Here is a 21,731-nt window from a genome sequence, read left to right on the forward strand (position 1 = left end):
CTACTTACAGGGACATCGGCCCTGTTGGGTTAGGACCCTACCCTTCCCATGTCCTTTAACTTTAATCATCTCCTTTAAGGCCCAGTCTCCAACTACAGTTATTCTGGGAGTAAGGGCTTTAGTATATGAGTTTGGGGGGACACAATTCCATCCATAACAGTTACTAGTATCTATCACAGTGAATAAAATGCCTGTTGCATGTTAGAGTCTGCTTTTTTCATGCTGTCTCAGTCAGTTCTCATGTATATGTTTGTCTTTTAGTATTTTGAGGGAAGTAAGGCATTTGATAAATTCGTAACACTGCAGCTCTTAGAAATCACAGCACTTAATGTAATTATTTGAGTTACTAATTATAGTAATAGTAACTAACATTTATGTGCCAGGCACATGAGTAATACATGTAAAAAATAGAAATATTATCTGTGGATTTTATAGTTGTAAGTCTTGATGTTAGAAAGTAAAATGAATGACATCAGCATTCTTTTTGGCCTTCATAATTAGTACTTGGACCATATAATGGTTATGATGGCCTGAAACATTGTTCAGAGGAAAATATAGAGAAAGGATTCTTTAATCATTAATGGGGTCACATAATAACCCAGTCATTTCTGTCTTTTTTTTTTCTTTTTCTTTTGACTTGTTTTGTTTTTTTAAATTTACATTCGAATTAGTTAGCAATGCAAATTAGTGCAACAATGATTTCAGGGGTAGATTCCTTAGTGCCCCCTACTCATTTAGCCCATCCCCTCTTCCACAATCCCTCCCGTAACCCTGTTTGTTCTCCATATTTATGAATCTCTTCTGTTTTGTCCCCCTCCCTGTTTTTATATTATTTTGTTTCCCTTCCCTTATGTTCATCTGTTTCGTCTCTTAAAGTCCTCATATGAGTGAAGTCATGTGATTTTTGTCTTTCTCTGACTAATTTCACTTAGCATAATACCCTCCAGTTCCATCCCCGTAGTTGCAAATGGCAAGATTTCATTCTTTGTGATTGCCGAGTAATACTCCATTGTATATATATACCACACCTTCTTTATCCATTCATCCATCGATGGACATGTGGGCTCTTTCCATAATTTGGCTATTGTCGATAGTGCTGCTATAAACATGGGGTTGCATGTGTCCCTTCGAAACAGCACACCTGTATCCCGTGGATAAATGCCTAGTAGTGCAATTGCTGGGTCGTAGGTAGTTCTATTTTTAGTTTTTTGAGGAAGCTCCATACTGTTTTCCAGAGTGGCTGCACCAGCTTGCATTCCTATCTTTTTTTTAAATGTTCTTTTTCTTTTTTTTCTTTTATTTAAATTTATTTACTTATTTTTGAGACAGAAAGAAAGAGAGAGCAAGCAGAGGAGGGGCAGAGAGAGAGAATCCTAAGGTGATAGTGCAGAGCCCGATGCAGGGCTTGAACCCACAAACTGTGAGATCATGACCTGAGCTGAAACCATTTAACCGACTGAACCACCCAGGTGCCCCACCAGTCATTTCTATCTTAATGGCAAAATTGAGACCTGTTGTCAACAATGTCACATTTGCTTTCCTGTAAGTTTAATTTATTTAAGAACATCTTTTTTCCAGTATTTTTTTATCAGATTTATAATATTTCTCTAAGCAGTTTATTTGATGCTTGGAAGAAGAAATAAAGAATGATCTAAGGATGTTTCTGACAATCTTCTACATAAAAATGATAAATAAAGGCACTCACCTTAGATATTTTTAAACCTATAAAGGCAGTGTTAATTTTTGTTTGGTTGTTTTTATTATTGTACTCTTGTCCTTTCCAAATTTATTTAAAAAAATAAGGGAAAAGCCTAATGCTCAAGTAATTTTTTGAAAGTCTTCATTTTATTTATTTTTTAAAATGTTTACTTATTTTGAGAGAGAGCATGTGTACATGTGAGTGTGGGAGTGGAGAAAGAGAATCCCAAGCATGCTCACACTGTCAGCACAGACCCTGACACAGGGCTCGAACTTGTGACTGAGCCGAAATCAAGAGTCAGATGCCTAACTAGCTGAGCCACTCAGGTGCCTTGAAGCAGTCTTCACTTTATAAGATCAAATTTGATCAGTGAGTTTTAACTCGTATGCAGTGTACTATAACTGAAAATACTTTGTCATGTTAAATTAATCATTTGGTTTTTAATTAATCACTTCATTTCTACGTTCTGTTTGTACGAAGAGGACTGTGTATAATTGCAGCAAGATCCTAGTCCTTTATAATGCAAGTGATGATATAAAATTGTCAAACTGTTCTCATATGCATCTAACAAATTATTCTCAGTCTTGTTCAGCGTTGTTGATTTTGGCAATGAAAGACTTAATTGTAGATTTTTACACTCTTGTGTACTGTCTCTCTGTGTTTTTGGTTTGTCACTTGTTAGGTTTAACCTCAGTTTAACTTTTGGCCTACTTAATACATTTTGTTATAAAGTGTTCTCCCCCTCCCCTTTTAGAATGTAAACAAGTTATAAATGCAAAAACTGTCTAAGGAATGTGGGTATTTTATAAAACTTTGTGTCTTTTCATTATTGACTATAGTTTTTAGACTTGCTTATTGGGCATTAGTAACAAAGAAGAAAATTTTCGCTGCCCATATTAATGAAGATGTCTGATAAGAGAAGCCATTATTCCCAGTTGGTATATTCTGAAAGGGTGTGTGTATATATGTGTGTTTATATATATGTGTATATATACACTTATGTATGTATATATACATATATATACATATACATACTTACATGTATCTATAAACACATACGTATATACAACACTTTTATGCTGCTTATTGTTTACCAAACTTTCAGATCCATTTAAGCACATTATTTTGCTAATTTTAGAGACTGGGAAGTGGCCCAGTTGAGACCAAAACTCCTCTTTGTACTTGAAATTCTTTGTCCTTTGTTATGCATCATGTTGCCTCTTTACCAAAACATGTTTCTACCTTTGGAATATGCTAAGGTTAAAAGGCAAATACTATTGAGTGGCACATTTCTAGTTTCTTTTAAAGATCATTTTTCCTCACTGTTCATGGGGCCATGGTAGAATGTGATTTGTTTTACTAGAACTCATTTTTCCTGTTGATACAGCATGTAGTCAATGCTGCAATATATAGTTGTGGTCACAGTGGCTACTTCTATAAAACATTTTTCTCGTACAAAACTCATTAGGAAAAGAATGCTGATTTTCAGACGTGTCCAGAGCGGACCAGTGTAATAGCAGTGTCATAGTTATATCTTCAGTGAAAGTCACCTGTAACAGCACACTGTCCGCCTTTTCTACCAGTATACTTGGACAGATGAAAGAGTACCCAAGTAGCCCATTTTGAGACTTCCTTGAAATCTTTTTTTAAACATGCAGGTTTTAAAGTCTATTCTATAGTATGTTTAAGTGTAAAAAAGAAAAGAGTATCTTAAGTTGCCACTGCACTAAATGGGCCATCAGGTGCCCTGTATGTTTTGTGACTTCTTTACCTGACATGATTGATACCTTATAGTGATTTGGGAAGTACTGAAGTATAGATATATGGACACTAATTTAGACTAAAGTTATGTATATCAGCTGTAATTTTACAGTTAGCCAGTGTAATTCAGATGATTTAAAATAGGGAATGTTGGGAGGTCATAGTGACAGGTGCTGAGGGTTAATGTTCATTTTTTAAATTTTGGATTGAATGAAGAGTCCACTAACAGGAAGCTGATGAATGCTTCATTAATCAGAATGGAGGGTGGCCAAAACTGAGGGACTTAAGTACCAAGAAATTTTGAAGCTATGGAGAGAGAACCATTAATATAACATGTTTTAAATGAGGAAGGAAGGGAAGAGACACCAAGGCCACTTCTTTGAGAAAATGACTTAGGGATGGCTTGAAGTAGAAGAAATTAGTCTTTGTCATAAGTAGTCTACATATTAGAATGATTAATAGTGTTGCTAATCATAAACTGGTGTTTTGCTGACATAATGCTTGTGCATATTTTGTTATGCTTTATCTGTTCTCAGGATTAGTGCTGTTAGTTGTTTTGGCAGCTCTTTGAATTAAAGATGGCTTCTCCGGGCTGGCCTGTCTTTCTGAAATATTTTAGTTTTTTTGTTTGTTTGTTTGTTTGTTTTTTTGCCTATCTCATGCCAGGAAAGTGGATATTTTCCTTTTGATTAGAGCTACGAAAAATTAGAGATTAGGTGTGAAGTATTTCAATCATATAATGCTTGGTAGAAAGGAGACACTACTTCATTTATCAGTGGGAAAAATAAGACCAGGTGACACTGGTAATTAGAATCTGGTAAGAATCTGGCAGTTAGACATGAACTTTAAGTCTGTATTAATAAGATACAGTGTTCATTGCCATCAAATGCATATGTAAGGGGGGGCGGAGAAAGACCAAGAAAGAAGAGTCTTTTTAAAAATTATTTTTTGTAGTAAGTCAGAAGGAAACTATTTGGGTTATCTATAAATTATGTTTAGACTTGATGTTTGAAAAAGGCTTGTAAAAGTAGATAAAAGCCTGGTGATGCTGCATGTCATGTTGAATTAAGTTTTAAGGACGATGGTCATCTACGTGTCTCATGTTATCTTGTTCTGAATGACTTACGTTAGTTGCTAATGGTACTTTTCCTTGAATTTAAATGTTAAAGGTCATCATTTGATTTTTTTCTTCTCTACTTCTGCAACTAAGTGATTTTGCCAAACAAACTGGATATTTTGTTAATACTCTCATAATGGTTTTAAATTGTTTCTGGTAAACCAAGAAAAAGCAAAAGTTTATCCCCTACCTGCTCCAGGAAGGTAATCATTTAAGATATCTGGATTCTAGGATATGTCTCTTTTATTTGCAGGAAAAAGCAGTTCTGTAAAGGTAGAGAGAGCATCTGCCATTATGCTCTGACTGTAATGATCATATTTTCAAGCTATGACAGTAAAACAGTTTTTAACATACTGATATTATATTATAGAATCTTAGCGATCAGTTGCAAAATACAATCTGGGAGTCCTAAGGTATGAATGGTTTAGGGAAATGGGAAATTTATGTGTGGAATCTGCATGATCCTCTGGCTTCCTTTAAAATTGGTGAATGGCAATTCTAGTTGGTATTTTGCGTGTGTGTGTGTGTGTGTGTGTGTGTGTGTGTGTGTGTATTTTATCCTCTATTATATGCGTAACTTAGAATTATCTTCCTAGTGGTTTTATTTTTTTTTAATTTTTTTTTATTTTTGAGACAGAGAGAGACAGAGCATGAACGGGGAAGGGGCAGAGAGAGAGGGAGACACAGAATCAGAAACAGGCTCCAGGCTCTGAGCCATCAGCCCAGAGCCTGATGCGGGGCTTGAACTCACCGACCGCGAGATCGTGACCTGAGCCGAAGTCGGACGCTTAACTGACTGAGCCACCCAGGCGCCCCTTCCTAGTGGTTTTCAAATTCAAACATGAACATACATCTTCTTCCCTCCCCATGACCCATGAGGAATACAACTGTGAGATTTTCAACATATTTTTTTGCCTAAAACCTTAGTGTGCAGTTTAATGAATAATTATAAAGTGAACATCTGTGTAACCACCACCAAGGTTAGGGTTAAACAGCAGTCAGCACCTCTATTTCTGATCCTAAACACCTCGCTTGCAGGTATAACCACTAATCTGACTAATATGGTAATCACTTTCTTGCTTTCCATCATACTATCACTAGTATTGAAATGATCCATAAGCCAAGTAATTTTGCTTTTTTTTTGATCTTTACATAAATGCATGTGTATTTTTGTTAATTTTTCTCATAATGGGTTGTGACAATTTAAAAAAATCAACTAGGAGAAGAATAGTCTCCAGTTTAAAGTGGAAGAGTATGTGTGTGTATGCCAATGCATATTTTGCTCTATTTTTCATCCTTTGCTACTGACTTACTTAGTTTTTATTAAGTATTTTAGATATAGTAACTAGTAAGTTGTCATAACATTTTTACCTGGTGTGTTGGCCCTGTATTATTTTAACATTCGAAGTTAAGTTTTGAATTTTATAAAGTTAATGTATTTTTAGTGGTAGGCATGTAGAAACTACTTAGAGACTCCTAGGTGGCTCAGTTGGTTAGGTGTCCAACTTTGGCTCAGGTCATGATCTTGCAGTTCACGAGTTTGAGCCCCATGTCAGGCTCTGTGCTGACAGCTCAGAGCCTGGAGCCTGCTTTGGATTCTGTGTCTCCCTCTCTCTCTGCCCCTCCCCTGCTCATACTCTGTCTCTCTCTCTTTGTCTCAGAAATAAACAAACATTAAACAGTTTTTTTAAATAAAAAAAGTACTTATAGGGCTGTATCATCCTAATAGCTTAAATATCCATGATGGTCTTTTTACAGTTAGAAAGAAGTTATGTGTTGAGTGCCGGATATCAAAGTTGAATCATTAAATGTTACTCATTTTCAGAACTCAGTGAATATTTTAATATGCATTAAAGTATTTTAATAGACTTTAGGTAACTTAATATCTTGCAAAGTAATGAAATTTTTTACAAGTACAGATTATATATGAATACCTAATTTAGGGATGAAGATTTCCAACCTTACCTTGCTCCCATTAAGAATAATGTTAGAGGTTTCTCTTAATAGTATTGGATGCCAGACTTTTGACCTGCTTGTCCTTGGTTTGGAAATGGCCTAGTGCTGTTTATAGTTGTATAACTTTAGCACAAGTGGTTTCTATAGCTACTGTCCAGTACCAGATGTAGAGCAGTGGGAAGCTTTGATAAGGGGAGCAGGATTTTTAAACAAAAGCCGGACATGGGTAATTACCCCGAAGCTGAACTGAGGCCTGTTAGATTCAACACTGTCATTTACCTTTCATTTCACTCTACTGATTAAAAGAAAGGAAATCTACCCAATGTTTTTCTCTTCCATCTCTTTGCCTTCTTCCTCTCACCTTATGTAAGAATGTGTATCATAGCTTTAATCTGTTTCAGGAATACAGGAGTGAGTCTTTCTTGACAAAATCAGATGAGCATTGTTAGTTTGGTGGCTTTCACTATGATGACAGCATTGTTGGTTTTCACTTATCATAGAATAAGTTTCATAAGCCATTTGTACTCTGTTGTTTGCAATGAAACTGCTGTTTTGTATAAACTACTGTCACTCTGAGAATATAAATGGCTTAAGGTTAATACTAGTGAGGTAGAAGAAATCATTATCTCATTATCAGGAACTGTCAGTAAGTAAAAGGACAACTTGAACCTAACCTGTAATTATAATAGAAGCCATTTGGATTTCTTCTGAATGGCTGTAGAACTTCTGCAATTTCAGCTCCAAACTCACACTTTTCTAGGGGAAATCCCTTATTTTTAAATAGTAATTTTATACATTGATGATTACCTCTCAGATATTTTCATCAAAGTTTGGGGGTTTCTATAAAAGTAACTCTTTTGGCAGTAAAAGGACACAGTGAGAGAGAACTTTGGCTTTACTCAGAATGTGGATGGGGATGGTGTGAGAGGTAAACTTAGGGGATTGTTTATAGTAGAGGATGGTGGGGCAAGGAAGTTGAAGAAACTCATACCTGATGACTCATTGTTTCTCTGTAAAGGAGGTTTTAAGTTTTTGCTGGGAGTGAATAAACATAGTAATCTAAGGTCTTGAGGACAGGTGAAATTTTGGAAAAGGTGCTGTCAGAAATTAGTAAGAAAACTGTGCCTTTTAATGATTTTTATGTTCATGTACTTCTCATATTTTTGTATGTTTTCTTTTCTGGACTTGATTACGTGTTCCCTAAGGGGAAAGCCCTGGCTTTCATCACTCGGCCTGTGTTTATGGGACCATTTGTGTAAGGTGATGAGGCTAAAGAGACTAAGTCATAGTCCTTATCCTTAGAGTACTTGCACAGTGAGAGAAGTGGGCACCCAACCCATCCCAATCTCATATGTTCGGTTCTGTAGTGACCTGTGCGAGGTGCTATGTGAACACCGGAGAGCATCTACCTGAGGAAATGGTGCTTGTCAAGAGAGGAAGCCAGTTGGGGTGCCTGGGAGGCTCCGACTTTGGCTCAGGTCATGATCTCAAGGTTTGCAAGTTCAAGCCCCACGTCGGGCTCTGTGCTGACAGTGTGGAACCCGCTTCAGATCCTGTTTCCCTCTCTCTCTGCCCTCCCCTGCTCATTCTCTCTCTCTCTCAAGCAAAGGTACAGAGGCATGAGAGGGGTTGTGGACCATTCAGGGAGCCCTGAAGTATTTTAGCACGACTGAAATACTAAGTATTTGGGGGAGGAATGGTTGGAGCGGAAGTTGAAAACCAAAGAATGCTTAGTGTTGAAGGTCTTTACATACTAAAGAACTTCGAGTTGATCCTTTTTGGTGATGGCAAGCCCATGAGGGATGTTAGGAGAGTGGCAGAAGTTCGTGTTTTATGAAAGTCACCTGGGCTTTAATATGCAGGTAAGTTTGAGTTGTGGAAAGATACCTGTGGTAGCAATGTAGAGGCTTCTGACATGGTGGTGCAAAGATGATGAAGCTGTAAACTAAGAAGGGTAGAAGCGGAGATTGTAGAGGAGTTAATAGAATTAAGAGTTTGGAGGGAGGTAGACATGACAGAATTTGATTACTGATTGTATAATTGGGCTGAGGGCAACAGGAGTTAAGGTAGCATCCAGAAATCTGGCTTGAGATGAGTGGATGATAGTTTTCTTGAATTTTTTTCCCCCTTTCACATGAAGACAGTGCTTTTGAAAACAAAATATTGGGCTATTGAAAATAGTCTCCCAACTGGTTTCCCTGCTTCTGTGATTTCTCCTGCTGTTATATTTCCTATGCAGTAGCCAGAGGATCTTTAAGAATGTAAATAGGTAAGCTCTTACCTGTGATCTCATGACGCATTGGTAGTGTGTCTGACTCCAGGATGTAAATAGATAGTGGAGCTCCCATGCTTAAAAGTCATCAATGACTTTCTGTGGAATTTAAAATAAAATTCAGAATCTTTCACATAACCTTAAGGCCAGCCTGATCTATTTCTGGCTTGTCTCAGCCATTTCATTGTGTGTCACCTTCACTTTTGTGTACCAGGCGTTAGCCACACTGGCCTGTTTTCAGTTCCCAGAATGTATTTATCTCTTTTTAGTTTCAGAGTCTTCTCACATTGTGTTTCCTCTCTTATCCCCTCTCACCTGAGACTCTTAGGTCTCAGATAAATGCTCCTTCCTTAGGGAAGCTTTTATTGTCCATACTCTTCACCCCATCTAGCTGGGTGTCTCATATTATGGTAACTCTTCCCAGTGTTTAATCACGGTTTGTAAGTATATGTTTGGGTAGACAGTCTTTAATGTCTGTCTTCTACTAGCATATAAGCCCTGTGAATTCACAGATCTTGCCTGTTTTGCTCAACTCAACAAATACTTAATGAATAGTAATTGTTCAGGGATTATTTGGGGCCCTTCTAGAATAAAAACAATCCAATTCAGCAATATTTAAATCATCCATTTGAAGGAAGAGAAAGAACAGTTATGGCTAACTAAAAGTTTTCTCTTTGAAAGTACATGGGGTTTTGTCATTACCCTGACATCACTCTTCAAAAATCAGTGTTACAAAAACATTTCAGTCCCCTGGTACCTAGGCTTCATTTCTCACGAGAAACAAACCAAACAAGCAGCCGAATCACCATATTGTGGAAAATCCTTACACCTTCCTGGTGTTTGCGGAGGAGATGATAATAAAGAATGGCAAGTTTCGGGGAGAAAGCAGTAACTAGAAGGGTAGTGTTACCTATGTGGACTTCTCAGTGAAGAAACTTTAGTTCCTTTAAAGTCTGAGCAGTTTGTGAGGCTCCGTTTGAGAAATACTCTTACATGTGTGTATTCTCAGTATAATTCAGGGTGTCATTAGTTCCATTTAAAGTGTCCATTTCAAAAGTTACTGCAAAACATACAATTTTGTTTTCTTGAGAATTTGTTCCCATTTAGATTAAAATAAATTGTAAGTGGCTGAAGTACTTTCAATGTCTTTTTTGTTATTTTACTCCTTTTGATGTAGAGTTGTAAAAAATAATTAACTTGAATAAGGATTAACTTGAACAATGTCTAGTTTATGTACTTTTTCTTTTATTAGAGAATAATTTGCAGTTCTAGGTCGGGCATAGATGACAGTGATACATTTTAGAATCACCAAAGAGGATATGTATTTCTATATTTCCACATCATTCTTTAAAAAACGAAACGGTGTGGATAAATGCTGATGTTTCCTGAAGTAAAATGGCCATCCCGATCATGTTGGTGCTCTGTGACTGTAGGTGTTTACAGCAAGCAGAACTCACAAATAGTGAGGGACTGACTGTCAGCTGGGCTTTAAGCTGCCATTACCCGCATTAGGAAGTACTCTAGAGAAGTATTTACCTACTTCAGCCAGCAGAGGGCAGTGTACACATAAAAGTATACTACCGATTGTAAGTCTTCCTTTGGTTTCTTTGGCAAGTGTGTTAAAATTCTTCAAGTGGTTTATGTTTAGAATTAGCAGTACTGATAGGACAGGAAATTGGCTGGGTGGGACAGTGGTTAAAGGGGTTCTGTCTAAAAGTTTAGATCAGAAATATGTGCTACCATAATGTTGCTGTTCTGTGAGGAATGTCTTCTAAATGTCAAATTCCATTTTGAATGACCCACTGATCTACCATGTGGGAAGTTAACTCTTTAGCCATTGTTTTGATATAATTTCCACTAAGAAAAGAAGTGTAATGGAAAAAGCATGGGCTTTGAAGTGTGGTCTAGGCTACAGTTCTACAAATGCTCCTTACTGGTTTATCGGTGGCAGATTATTTAAACTCTTTCAGCCTCCATTTCCTTATCTGCAAAATTTAGATAACAATCTTCTAGGAAAAGATGCAAAAAATAATTCACTTTTGTAAAACACATAGTTGTAAATATAAGTTCTTTCTTGAATCAGAATTTGTGTATTGTCATATTTATGCTGTTTGTCTTACAGGGTTAAGTGATAGGTCTGAAAGCAGTATATTTCCATTATGTAGCCATCTGAGACTAGTACACATTTTCCTGTAGAAACTCTGTTATAAAAAATGGTATGTTCAATAAGGGGTTAATATACAAAGTATATAAAGAACTTCTATAGCTCAACACCAAAAAACAAAAAAACAAAACAAAACAAAATGAAAAAAACAAAACGCAAGCAATCTGATTAAAAATGGGCAGAGGACCTGAATACACATTTTCCAGAGAAGACATACAGATGGCCACCAGACACATGAAAAGATGTTCAACATCACTAATTTTCAGGGAAATGCAAATCAAAACCACAATGAGATATCACCTCACACGAGTCAGAATGGCTAGTATCAAAAAGACAAGAAATAACAAGTGTTGGCGAGGATGTGGAGAAACGGGACCCCTCGTGCTCTGTTGGTAGGGATGTAAATTGGTGCAACCACTGTGGAAAACAATATGGAGGTTCCTCACAAAATTAAAAATAGGAATACCGTATGATCCAATAATCCCACCACTGGGTATTTACCTGAAGAAAACAAAAACAAATTTGAAAAGTATATGCAACCCCTGTGTTTATTGTAGCATTATTTACAATAACCAAGCAATCTAAGAGTCCATCAATAGATGAACGAATAAAGAAGATATATATGTACAATGGATAGCCATAAGAAAGGATGAGATCTTGCCATTTGTGAACAACATGGATGGACCTAGAGGGTATCATGCTAAGTGAAATAGGTCAGAGACAAACGCTATATGATTTCATTTATACGTTGAATCCAAAAAACAAATATACAAAGTGGTGGTTACCAGAGGGGAAGTGGGTGGGGGGATGAGCAAAATAGGTGAAGGGGATTAAGAAGTACAAACTTCTAGATATAAGTAAGAGATGGCAGTGAGGATGTGTACAGTGTGGGGAGTATACTCAATAATATTGTTAATGTTTTGTGGTGACTGATGGTGACTACACTTATTGTGATGAGCATTGAGTAATATATGGAATTGCTGAATCAGTGTGTTGTACACCTGAAACTCATGCACCTGAAACCTGAAACACCTGATACTGTGTATACACTGTGCTTCAATAATGAAATTTTAAAAATGGTGAGTGTCTAAAACATAGTGTAATCAATAATCTTAATAATTTATTCATATCTCCTGTAACTACTAACCTACTAGTAGGTTACTACTAACTACTAGTTAAATTTGGGAAAGGTAATCTGTAATCATTCACTGCCATAGTTTTCTCTCTGGGCATTTCCTAATTCTTTGTGTGTTTTAATTTTCCATGAAGCATTTCTTGCTTACTAAAAATTGGCAGGACTCAGACTTTATGCTACTTAGGTGATATGATGACTGATAGCGATAGGCAGGTTTGAAAGTGTTAGAGAAACCAGAAGTCGGACACTGTCGCAAGCTTGAGTTATGAGGGACATCAATGGTTGTGTTGCTTGAGGATACTCTTCTCCTTTTAAGTAAACACTTTGGACCTTCGAGATACGGAGTTGAAAAAAAATCTGCAGATATTCTTGGTTGAGATGGGCAGGGAATGTGAATGGAGAAGAGCATGAAAAGGTGATGAAAAATATGTAGAGTTGAATATCATCATCTCAAGTGTGAGCCCTGATAAACTAAAGATAGGATGAAAGAGAAAAAAGAAAAAAAACCTACCGAGTTTGCCATTTTCTTCAGCGTCAAGGTAACTTAAATTCTGAGCAGTTGCAAATAGTATATTTTTTATGGAAAGGGTATATTTTAAGTGTGTATTATTCATAGGTATATGATACTTACATGTCTGATATAATATGTGGTAGACTACAGATATACTAAATGTTTCATATGGAACATTTATGAACCATGACTTTTCCGCTTAGGTGAAAACGGTAGCCCAAGTCCCTGGAGTGTCTCGCTTACCCTGAAGCGGGACTTAGGCTGCTCGCTACTGGAACGGCTCTTCCCAGATCTCTGACTGCACAAGGGATTTGGAATTTTTGGGTTCTCCAGGAGTTTTTGTTACAAATGTTTTATTTCACAATCAGCCTTGTAGAAGGAGGCATTCCAGCACAGGACCCATACGCATTCCTTATACCAATTATTCCCTACTCCCTGAGAGATAAAGATGAATAGGGATTTTTCCCCCCTCCAGAGGTTGCATTTCTTTTTTCAACGTTTTTATTTATTTTTGGGACAGAGAGAGACAGAGCATGAACGGGGGAGGGGCAGAGAGAGAGGGAGACACAGAATCGGAAACGGGCTCCAGGCCCTGAGCCATCAGCCCAGAGCCCGACGCGGGGCTCGAACTCACGGACCGCGAGATCGTGACCTGGCTGAAGTCGGACGCTTAACCGACTGCGCCACCCAGGCGCCCCCAGAGGTTGCATTTCTAAGGTTATAGACGTTCCTAACTTTTCCAGTCGCACATATTTCTCTGCCACTGGGTCTCTGTACCACTGAACACAAGGTCTGTTAGGAGCTTATTTTACTTTTACTCTATTCTGAGGAAATCTTGTGATCTAAACTACCCAGATAAGTATGTCATAGGTAGTATATGTTTTCTTGATAGCCATTAATTAGTATAGGTTGTAATTACTGCTATGGGATCTTCCAGGCTCCTGCTGTTCATTTCCAGTCCCTTACTCTGATCATCATATTCTCTGCTCTTTATCACCAGTTTGTCTTTTTTATATCCTTTAGGTCAAAGGCCAGCTGTTTTGTTAAGCTGTCTCGTTGGTCTGTGAGGAAGCCTATTTCCCACTGTGTTTCAGCTTTTGTGTTCTGTACGCCCTGCTTCCTCAGGTGCACTGCGTCCTTGGCAGCATGGTTGTCTAGGCCCATTACCAGTTGAGCCTGCGTCAGTCTCCAGCCTGTCCTCAGCTGCCTACTGAGCCCGCATGCTGGAATCTATCTTGTCCTCCTCACCACTGCATGCTCCAGAACATTCCCCAAAGTAGTCTGCCGTGCATTTCAACATAGAGGTGGTCGTGCATGGCCTGGAGGCGTCACAGGGATAAGAGAAGACAGAAGGCAGAGCTGGGAAGGACCTCACTGCCAGCTGGTGTTGTGATTCCTCCTGTGTGGGAGAGGAAACTGAGAGGACGTTCAGCAAACTGATGTGCAGTTGAGTCCAACTCCCAGACATTAAGGGGAAAGCCTCAGAATTGGGGAATGTTCGAACCCATGTGGATTTTAACCAGGAATGCTGGCACATTAGATTTGCATTTTAACAAGTTGAGTTTAGTCTCAGTATGGAAAATAGACTGGAGAGGGAGCCACTGGAGAGAGGGCAACTGGCCATTGAGGGGAAAAAAAGGAGAGATGAGGAAGTTTAGATGCCAGTACTGGAGTTGTCGTGAAGAGAAGTGGATTTGAGACATTTAGGGTGGAGAATCAAAGATTTTCGGACTGACTGAATGTGACAGGAAAAGGGAGAGCCATTTGACCCAGGCTTCTGATTTCCATGTCTAGGTAGAGAGTGATGCAGGGAGCTGTGGGGAGGAGTAAAGCAGCAGGAGATGTCGACATCTGGACAGAGTTTTAAATAGCCAAGCAACATTTCTGCCAGGAGTGAGCTAGTGTGGCTCAGGAAGTGGACAGGTTTTCTAGCGATCTTTCTTGATAGAAGGACAGAAGTTGGAGGGTAGTTGAATGGCATGTCCCTTCCTTTCAGATGACCCTTCAGTCAGACTTTTGATGAAAGTTGAAATGCACAAGCCAAGGTTAAATGCTGGAACGTTGTTCTGTATTGCTGCTGCCCCGCGTACAGTCCTGAGATGTGGACCAGACCAGAGTCCTCCTCTGAAGTCCACCGTGCCCCTGGGGGTATGGTATCCCTCAGGCATCCTCGTGGCTCCTTATTTGTCCTCCTGCTACAAAGATTTTGTGTCATTGAAATAATCCTCTTAGTGGCCAGAACGAAGTTAATAGTACTTCTGATCTAGTTCTGTTGCTTTGTGGGTAGGCCGCTTAGCTATCAAAGCCTTAGTTTATCGCCTATTTATTGCCAGAGATACTCCTTCTCGAGTTGAGGAAAAAGTTAACTCTTGGAGAAAACCTCATTATGTTATAGTTAAGAGTATGGTATCAGGGGTCAAATGGACCTGTGTTTAAATCCTAACTCTGCCACTTACCAGCTCTGTTATCTTGGGCCTGTACTCTATAATTCCTCAGCTGTAAGGGATGTTAATAGTGTACTTATCTCTTAGAGAAGATGAGTTTATATTAGGTAGTTCATATAAAACATTTGTGTAGTTTGGGGCCCATAATAAATATCTAGTAAATGCCACGTTTCATTAGGTGTTCGTTAATTATGTACCTACAGGTTGATCTGATAAACTTTATCTTTCATCTTTTGCAAATTACATAGCCTGGAGTTAGTAACCACTGGCATGTTTTCATGCACTTGCAGAAGTATGTAATGTACTTAGTGTCATAAAATTTAAGTAGCTACTATTTTCTAAATTTGGTACTCCACCTTTATTCTTATGGTTTATGTTTTTTTGATAAGCAAGAAGGCATAAAGGTTAAGGGCTCAAAATTTGAATCTCGTTTATTTTTACTCGAGTCGTGTGACCTTGGGCAGGTTAGTTAACCTTTCTGTGCCTCAGTTTCCTTATCTGTAAAATGGAGACAATTACACTACTGTTCTTACACAGTTATTGTAAGGATTGAATAAGTCAGTGTATATAAAGTACTTGGAACAGTGCCTGCACATAAGTAGCCCTATACCTCTTCTTATTGGGTTACACAGTTAAAGTGCCTCAGGCATGGTAGTTTTTCTGCTTGTGCCGAGAAGCACAAGTTGTAACTTTTTACAATCTTATAGGGTAGTATTTTCTGTACAATAATCCCCTTCAGAGCTTGCTGAAGTACTCAGCAAATGGGGAGCTAGTGTGCACAGCAGGAGTGTGGGAAAGGGGTTCCAGTCCAAGGCGATGGGCTGACAATACAGGTTGTCCCACCTTCTTTCTGAGACCATGAAAAAGATAATAAAGACACTCACAAGAGAATGAAGCCCTCACAGCAAAGAGAGCAAGAGAAATGAACCAACAAAATTCCTAGGAACAGAGTGCATACAGAATCCAATGGATACGTGAAATGGAACCCTGCAGGCTGCAGCACAGAATCGCAGAAGGGGACCACAATGAAGGCCTTTTTTCTTTCCTTTTTTTTAATGAATCAGGAAATCTGGACATGTTTAATGGTTTGGATTTTGTGTGATTTAAAAAGAAATTCTGTGACAAAATAGTTTCTGAATAAACAAATCAGCCAACATAATTTTATTTTGGCTACACCTAGGCTTTATTAAATATTAGGTATGAAGAAAAGGATGAAGATACTCATTTCATACAGGAATAAGGAAAAATATAAAAATATGTGAAGATTGTTATATTCCAGATATATTTGTAGATATCATTCTGATACTGAAACCAGGATAAAAAATTAGGCTTCATATTTTCTAATTATGTCTTTATATCTGTTGTCAAAATCACATCAATTTACATGCAATGGAATCTGATTTTACAGTACATAGGAAGAGAGATTTTATTTCTAATTAGATTTTTTTTCACAGTTTGAGATGACTAGTGAAATGGGGAAGATTAATTAGCCCTCAATTTTCTAAGCTGAAATATAACCTTCCGACCCAGATTTCTATTTCCAGTGTCCAAACATCAGTCTGAGCGCTAGTCCTTACCTGCCTCTGAAGTCTGAGTGTGGAAATCGTTGTTTAACTTTTATCTTAATCTACTGTGGTAAAGTTGCCAGAAGTAGTTTACTTCATGAACTGAATATGGTTTTGCCTCCAAATAGATTTCTCTATCTGTAGGACATTACATAAATCACTGCTGTTAAATATCTCTGGAGTGGAAGCTTCCATGTGTGAGGATTCTTACTGTCATGGGTGATTTCAATTTCGGCTGAACTGTGGATCTGAAGATGTATGTGGTTGTCTGAACTTGTGTTGCCTGGGGCTGTTCTCTGTGCCCTCCCTGGATCTCTGTTTTCCCAGTGAAAGTATTTGCTCTCTTTGTGCAGAGGATTGTTGTACAGATCACACGAAGTGAAGCAGTTGAGAACACTGTTGGATACCCAAGCAGGATACAGATATAGAATGGTGGTGTATTTCTAATTCAGATAATAAAGAAAAACAAACATGCACCAGAGAGCGGGATTTTGCTTAAAGTAAATGGCTGCTTTGGTTTCAAGCTAACTAAAGAAATAACTCAGACATCTTTGTTTTTTATATTTTCCAACCAGAACCGGGACCAGTATTCACATCTGTTAAGTGATCACTTTCTCCCATACCAAGGTCATAATTCCTTCCGTGAGAAATATTTCAGTGGCGTAACAAAAAGAATTGCCAAGGAAGAGAAATGTAGCCAAGAGTGAAAATGAAGATTCTGACAATGGAAAAAGAGTAAGGATTTAACAGAAAAGACATCTGGATGTGAACTTCCATGTATGATATAGAAAACATATACTGTTTTAAATACTTTTATATAACGAAATAAATGCTACAAAGTAAATTGAACAATTCTTTTACAATTAGCTTTGTTTTATAGACTGTTTTGTTGTATGTAGTCTTTGGAACCATATTTAATTTATATTTGTACTTTCAAGTATTATGGAAATTGAAAACAGTTATATTTTTGGTAATTAATTTGCAAGGGGAACTGATACTGTTGACTTTTTAAACAGATACTTGCCAGATATGTTACAAGCAGTTAACCATGGTTGAGAATTTATTCGTTTAGTAGGTTTGTTTAATTTGGTTTCTGATTGTAATTGATTTACAGTGCCACTAATAAAGTTTACTGAGGATCCCTAAAATGGTGGTGTATTTGGTGCTTTTGGGGAAGGGGGATGTGATGAAGGAAATGAATTTTTATTTATAAGTTCCAGACTAGTATGTAATGATAGCATAATGGTGATGAGAGGAAAGGCTAAGACCTGGCAACCTGAAAAGCTCCCCAACTCCTTGAGGCCTGTCCACATCTGAAGCTCATCTGTACCTTGGACTTGCTCCTGCATTCCTAGAACTTGACTGTTGGTCAAGTTAACTACCCACAATTTTTGGTTTAGAAAGTAACCAATAGTTAAAAGCAGTAACAACAACACAAATCCTTGATGGTTCCCTAATGGTATTAGGCCTAATCAGAGCTCTTTGAAATAGAAGCTATATTTTTCTTGAAGGAGAAACTTTGCTGAGTCTACAGTGTGTCCATCATGAAAATATCTTGTTTGAAAACCACTCTACCCATTAATTCAGGATGCTAATAGCTTTCCTGCTTTTGGTGGTCAAATGTACCTCAGCAGGGTGGCAGTAAACTGATCCTCTCCTCTAACCATAGCCTATTTTTATTTATGCTGTTATTGTTATTATTATTATTATTATTACTTTAGTATTAGTGCAGGCTTTTATGGACTCCCCATTTGAATTTGCATGGCTTAGGACCTCCAAAAGACCAGTGCTGCCCAAGCAGAGGGGTGGGGGGTGGTGGGGGCATCCACTTAGTTCTCTCTCCTTTTCTTGTAGTTCTCTCTCCTTTTCTTGTCCCGCTACCCTGAATCTCAGCAGCAGATCTCAAACATTTCAGCGATTGTTTTGTTTGGGTTTCTGGATGTGATTTGTGGTACACTGGGGAAAATCTAAAAGTATTCAAGGATAATTTATTTTCAGTATTTCTGTTATAAACCATCTTATTTAAAATTTTTTGAGGTTATATGGAGGGTGAGTTTGCAACTTGGTAGCTGACTAAATTTGGAACATGAGATTGTAGCCTTGCCCCGTTTTTTTGCTTATCACAAAAATTAGCCCAAATAGTTCTGGCAAATTACAACATGAATTTTAGTCACTTTGTCCTTAAAAATTATCCAACATTAAAAAAAAAAAAGAAACTTCAAATTATTTCTTATTACTACTAACGGAGGTCTTCTAATCTTTAATTCTTCATCATATTTATCATCATGTTCAGTGTCCTATTCTTGAAATGTCAGTCGGCTCAGAGTGTTAAATGTGTATAGTTATTTTAAAGTTGGTGCCCAGAAGTAGAAATTTCAACCAATTTTGATTTTAGAGCAGAGGTCCCAACTCCTCTTATTCTGCCAAAAAAAGAGACTTCATTTTCTGGCGTCAGGATCTTGTTCCTTTCTGCATAAGTTCTATCAGATTGTCTCCAGGAGTGCTTTGCTTTATGTGTGTTCCTTATGCACTTACCGGCATAAATGTCACCTAGAAAAGTGCCTGCATTTTGGATAGTCCTGTAGTATGAATTTGCAGTGTGATCTGTGTATGAACCCTAGGTGGTCTCTCGGCTGGTCTATTTAATGTTTATAATATGGCACAATCTGTAACTTTTTTCTGGTATATATTAAATATCCATAAAATCCAGATGGGTACCTTGGTGGTGTTTCATCAGAAGTAACCTCTTCCCTCTCCATTCTGGTGGGGATTTTTTTTTTTTTTTTCCTGTGATAGCTGGGAGGAAATAGTGGAGCAGATGGTCTTTGTCTACCCAGAGTGGCCAGCATATTAAAAAAAAAAAAAAAATTTTGCTACAAATTTCTTAGCCACTTCCTGCCCATTGTGACCCTGGTTTTGGCCAGCTTGCCTCTAATGTCCATATGACTAATTCTTTAAATACAAAGATTGAGCAATAAAATATTTCAGACTCTATGAAATTCTGGGAGGTAAGTCAGTGTTACCACTGTTTTCTTATGGAGAAAACTGTCTTAAAATTTGAGATTCCCTTCATATTTAAAAACAGTGATTATAACTAAAAAGAACCTTATTTCAAGTATGGTAGGGAAAGTCGAGTATGACTTAACATTACCAGATGCATCATAGTGAATATGTTTGTATTACTGGATGAAAAATTTGCTTTAAAAGTTTGAGACTTACAAACAACTTTTGAGATACTCTTATTATAATTCAATTAAAGAAGCAGGGCAGGGTTTTTTTTTTTTTAACATCAGGAAATTAGATATTGAGGTTGTATTATCTAGATGCCAATAGAAGCAAATCTGGCTCTTGAATCAAAGACCTCAGTTGCTCTGAGTTAGAAGAACTGACATCCTATGCGGGAAGTGTTATCAGGTATTGCTAATCCAAAGAAATATGGAATTAAACATGATGTTTATGTGTTGAAAATTGGATGTGGCACTTTTTGGGGGAAATGATCTTTCTACACCATTTTAGTCTCCCTAAAAAAGCACAATGGAACTAAGCTGATGTTAATGGTTCTTCTAGGAAAAGAAAAAATTCTTTGTTGATGAAGCAAGGCATAAATAAATAAATTCATTAATGGACTATAGGGGTAGAAATGGAGGTGAGTGTTGCTGAGAAAATTGGTGACCTCATTGTTGATTTTCCTGTTTGACCAAAAGGGAATAAATTATACCAGAATAAGGACCTTGGCTCCTTTTACAAAAGCATGGTTTTGCTCCATTATAAAGTTATTTAGAAAACTAAACACTTGTAAGAATCTTTTTTCTTAGAAGGATTGTATTCATAAAATAAGTGAAGTCTTACTTTCATTTCCAACTCACCCACTCCCATTTTTCTCAGATATTTATCAAGTAATGTGGTTTGTAATCCAAACAAAAAAAAGTGCCTTAATCCAGAACATACACATGGACACAATAACACTAGACTGATGATGTTTGTACTTTACTAAAACATTGAGATCTTCTCTAAAACAGAGTGGTTTGAGAACATAAGGTCTAGAGTGTAAAGAATTGTAATGGAATGATAAACATATCTGTGATTCTATCTAGCCATAGAATCATAGAGACAGCACATTCCTGTCTGTCCTTTGGGGTGAAAAAGCTTACCAGGGAACCTGACCCTATTCCCTTAACAGAGGTCTGCCTCAGGATGTTCATATGTTTCACTGTGTGGGATAAGCAAATTGACATTTAGACATAACTGAGACCAACCTGGAATTTGGCTCTTATCCCTTTCTTCTGAGCCATTGAAGACAGGCTCTTAGGGGAATGGAGGCTAAATTGTCATGGCAGTTTCTTAAGAAGCCTGGGTCATGAAACAAAATGGAGCTTAACAGATGAATGTTAAGATAAGCCAGCTTCACTTTCCGTAACTGCTAGCCTTATTTCTTGCGATATTAGGACGTATTCAGTATATTTTTCTCCTAGAATTTGAATGTTCCTACTAAGATAATATTGCAGTGATGTCAAACTGAATTGCCTAAAAAAGGAATCTGCTTTGATCTCTATTACTTTGAAATCTCTCCTTTAATCAAGCCTTCCTGGAAGAACTCTATTTTGTCTAATATTGAGCAGTGAAGATTAACTGAGCTTACGTACGAAGTTGTTCAAATTAAAAAAAAAATGTTGTGAAGAAAATTTTGTGAAGAATTGAAGACTGTAAATGGTACTTGAGTTGGGTTTTGATGGACTGTACAAATATTTAATGTGTTATAAGTTTGTGAAGTGGATCAAGATGGTCAAAACCAGTATTGGTGAGCTTTAGAAATCTGAAAGCTCCTTAAATATGTATTTATTTATAAATCACAGACTGGAGGATCTCACACAAGTCTGAGTTTTGCCAGCACAAACATCAGAACTTTCTCTCTCTCTCTCTCTCTCTCTCTCTCTCTCTCTCTCTCTCTCTCTTTTTTTTTTTTTTTTTTGCGTTTCATTTTTCTACATCTTCTACTTATGGGGAGATAATTCTCCATAGGTATCTTGCATCTCTATATATCTAAGGAGGTACTGACTGTCTCTGGGGATGTGGGAGCACGATTGAAAAACAGAGATAGTATCTCCAC

At 37.5% G+C, this 21,731-nt stretch overlaps 1 protein-coding gene across 4 annotated transcripts in view; it reads left to right on the forward strand.

The window, feature by feature from the left end:
* TRMT11 (tRNA methyltransferase 11 homolog) overlaps window positions 1-17,772 on the forward strand; it is a 58,396-nt gene extending 40,624 nt beyond the window's left edge. For all 4 annotated transcript variants that reach the window (XM_047860326.1, XM_047860328.1, XM_047860327.1 and 1 more), the window contains one exon: window positions 17,200-17,772. In XM_047860326.1, coding sequence (XP_047716282.1) covers window positions 17,200-17,331 — 132 coding nt within the window. In that variant the 3' untranslated portion in view covers window positions 17,332-17,772. The remainder of the gene's footprint in view (window positions 1-17,199) is intronic.
* Window positions 17,773-21,731: the final 3,959 nt, after the last annotated feature.

This window comes from Prionailurus viverrinus, chromosome B2, assembly GCF_022837055.1.
Source record: "Prionailurus viverrinus isolate Anna chromosome B2, UM_Priviv_1.0, whole genome shotgun sequence".
Lineage (NCBI taxonomy): Eukaryota > Metazoa > Chordata > Mammalia > Carnivora > Felidae > Prionailurus > Prionailurus viverrinus.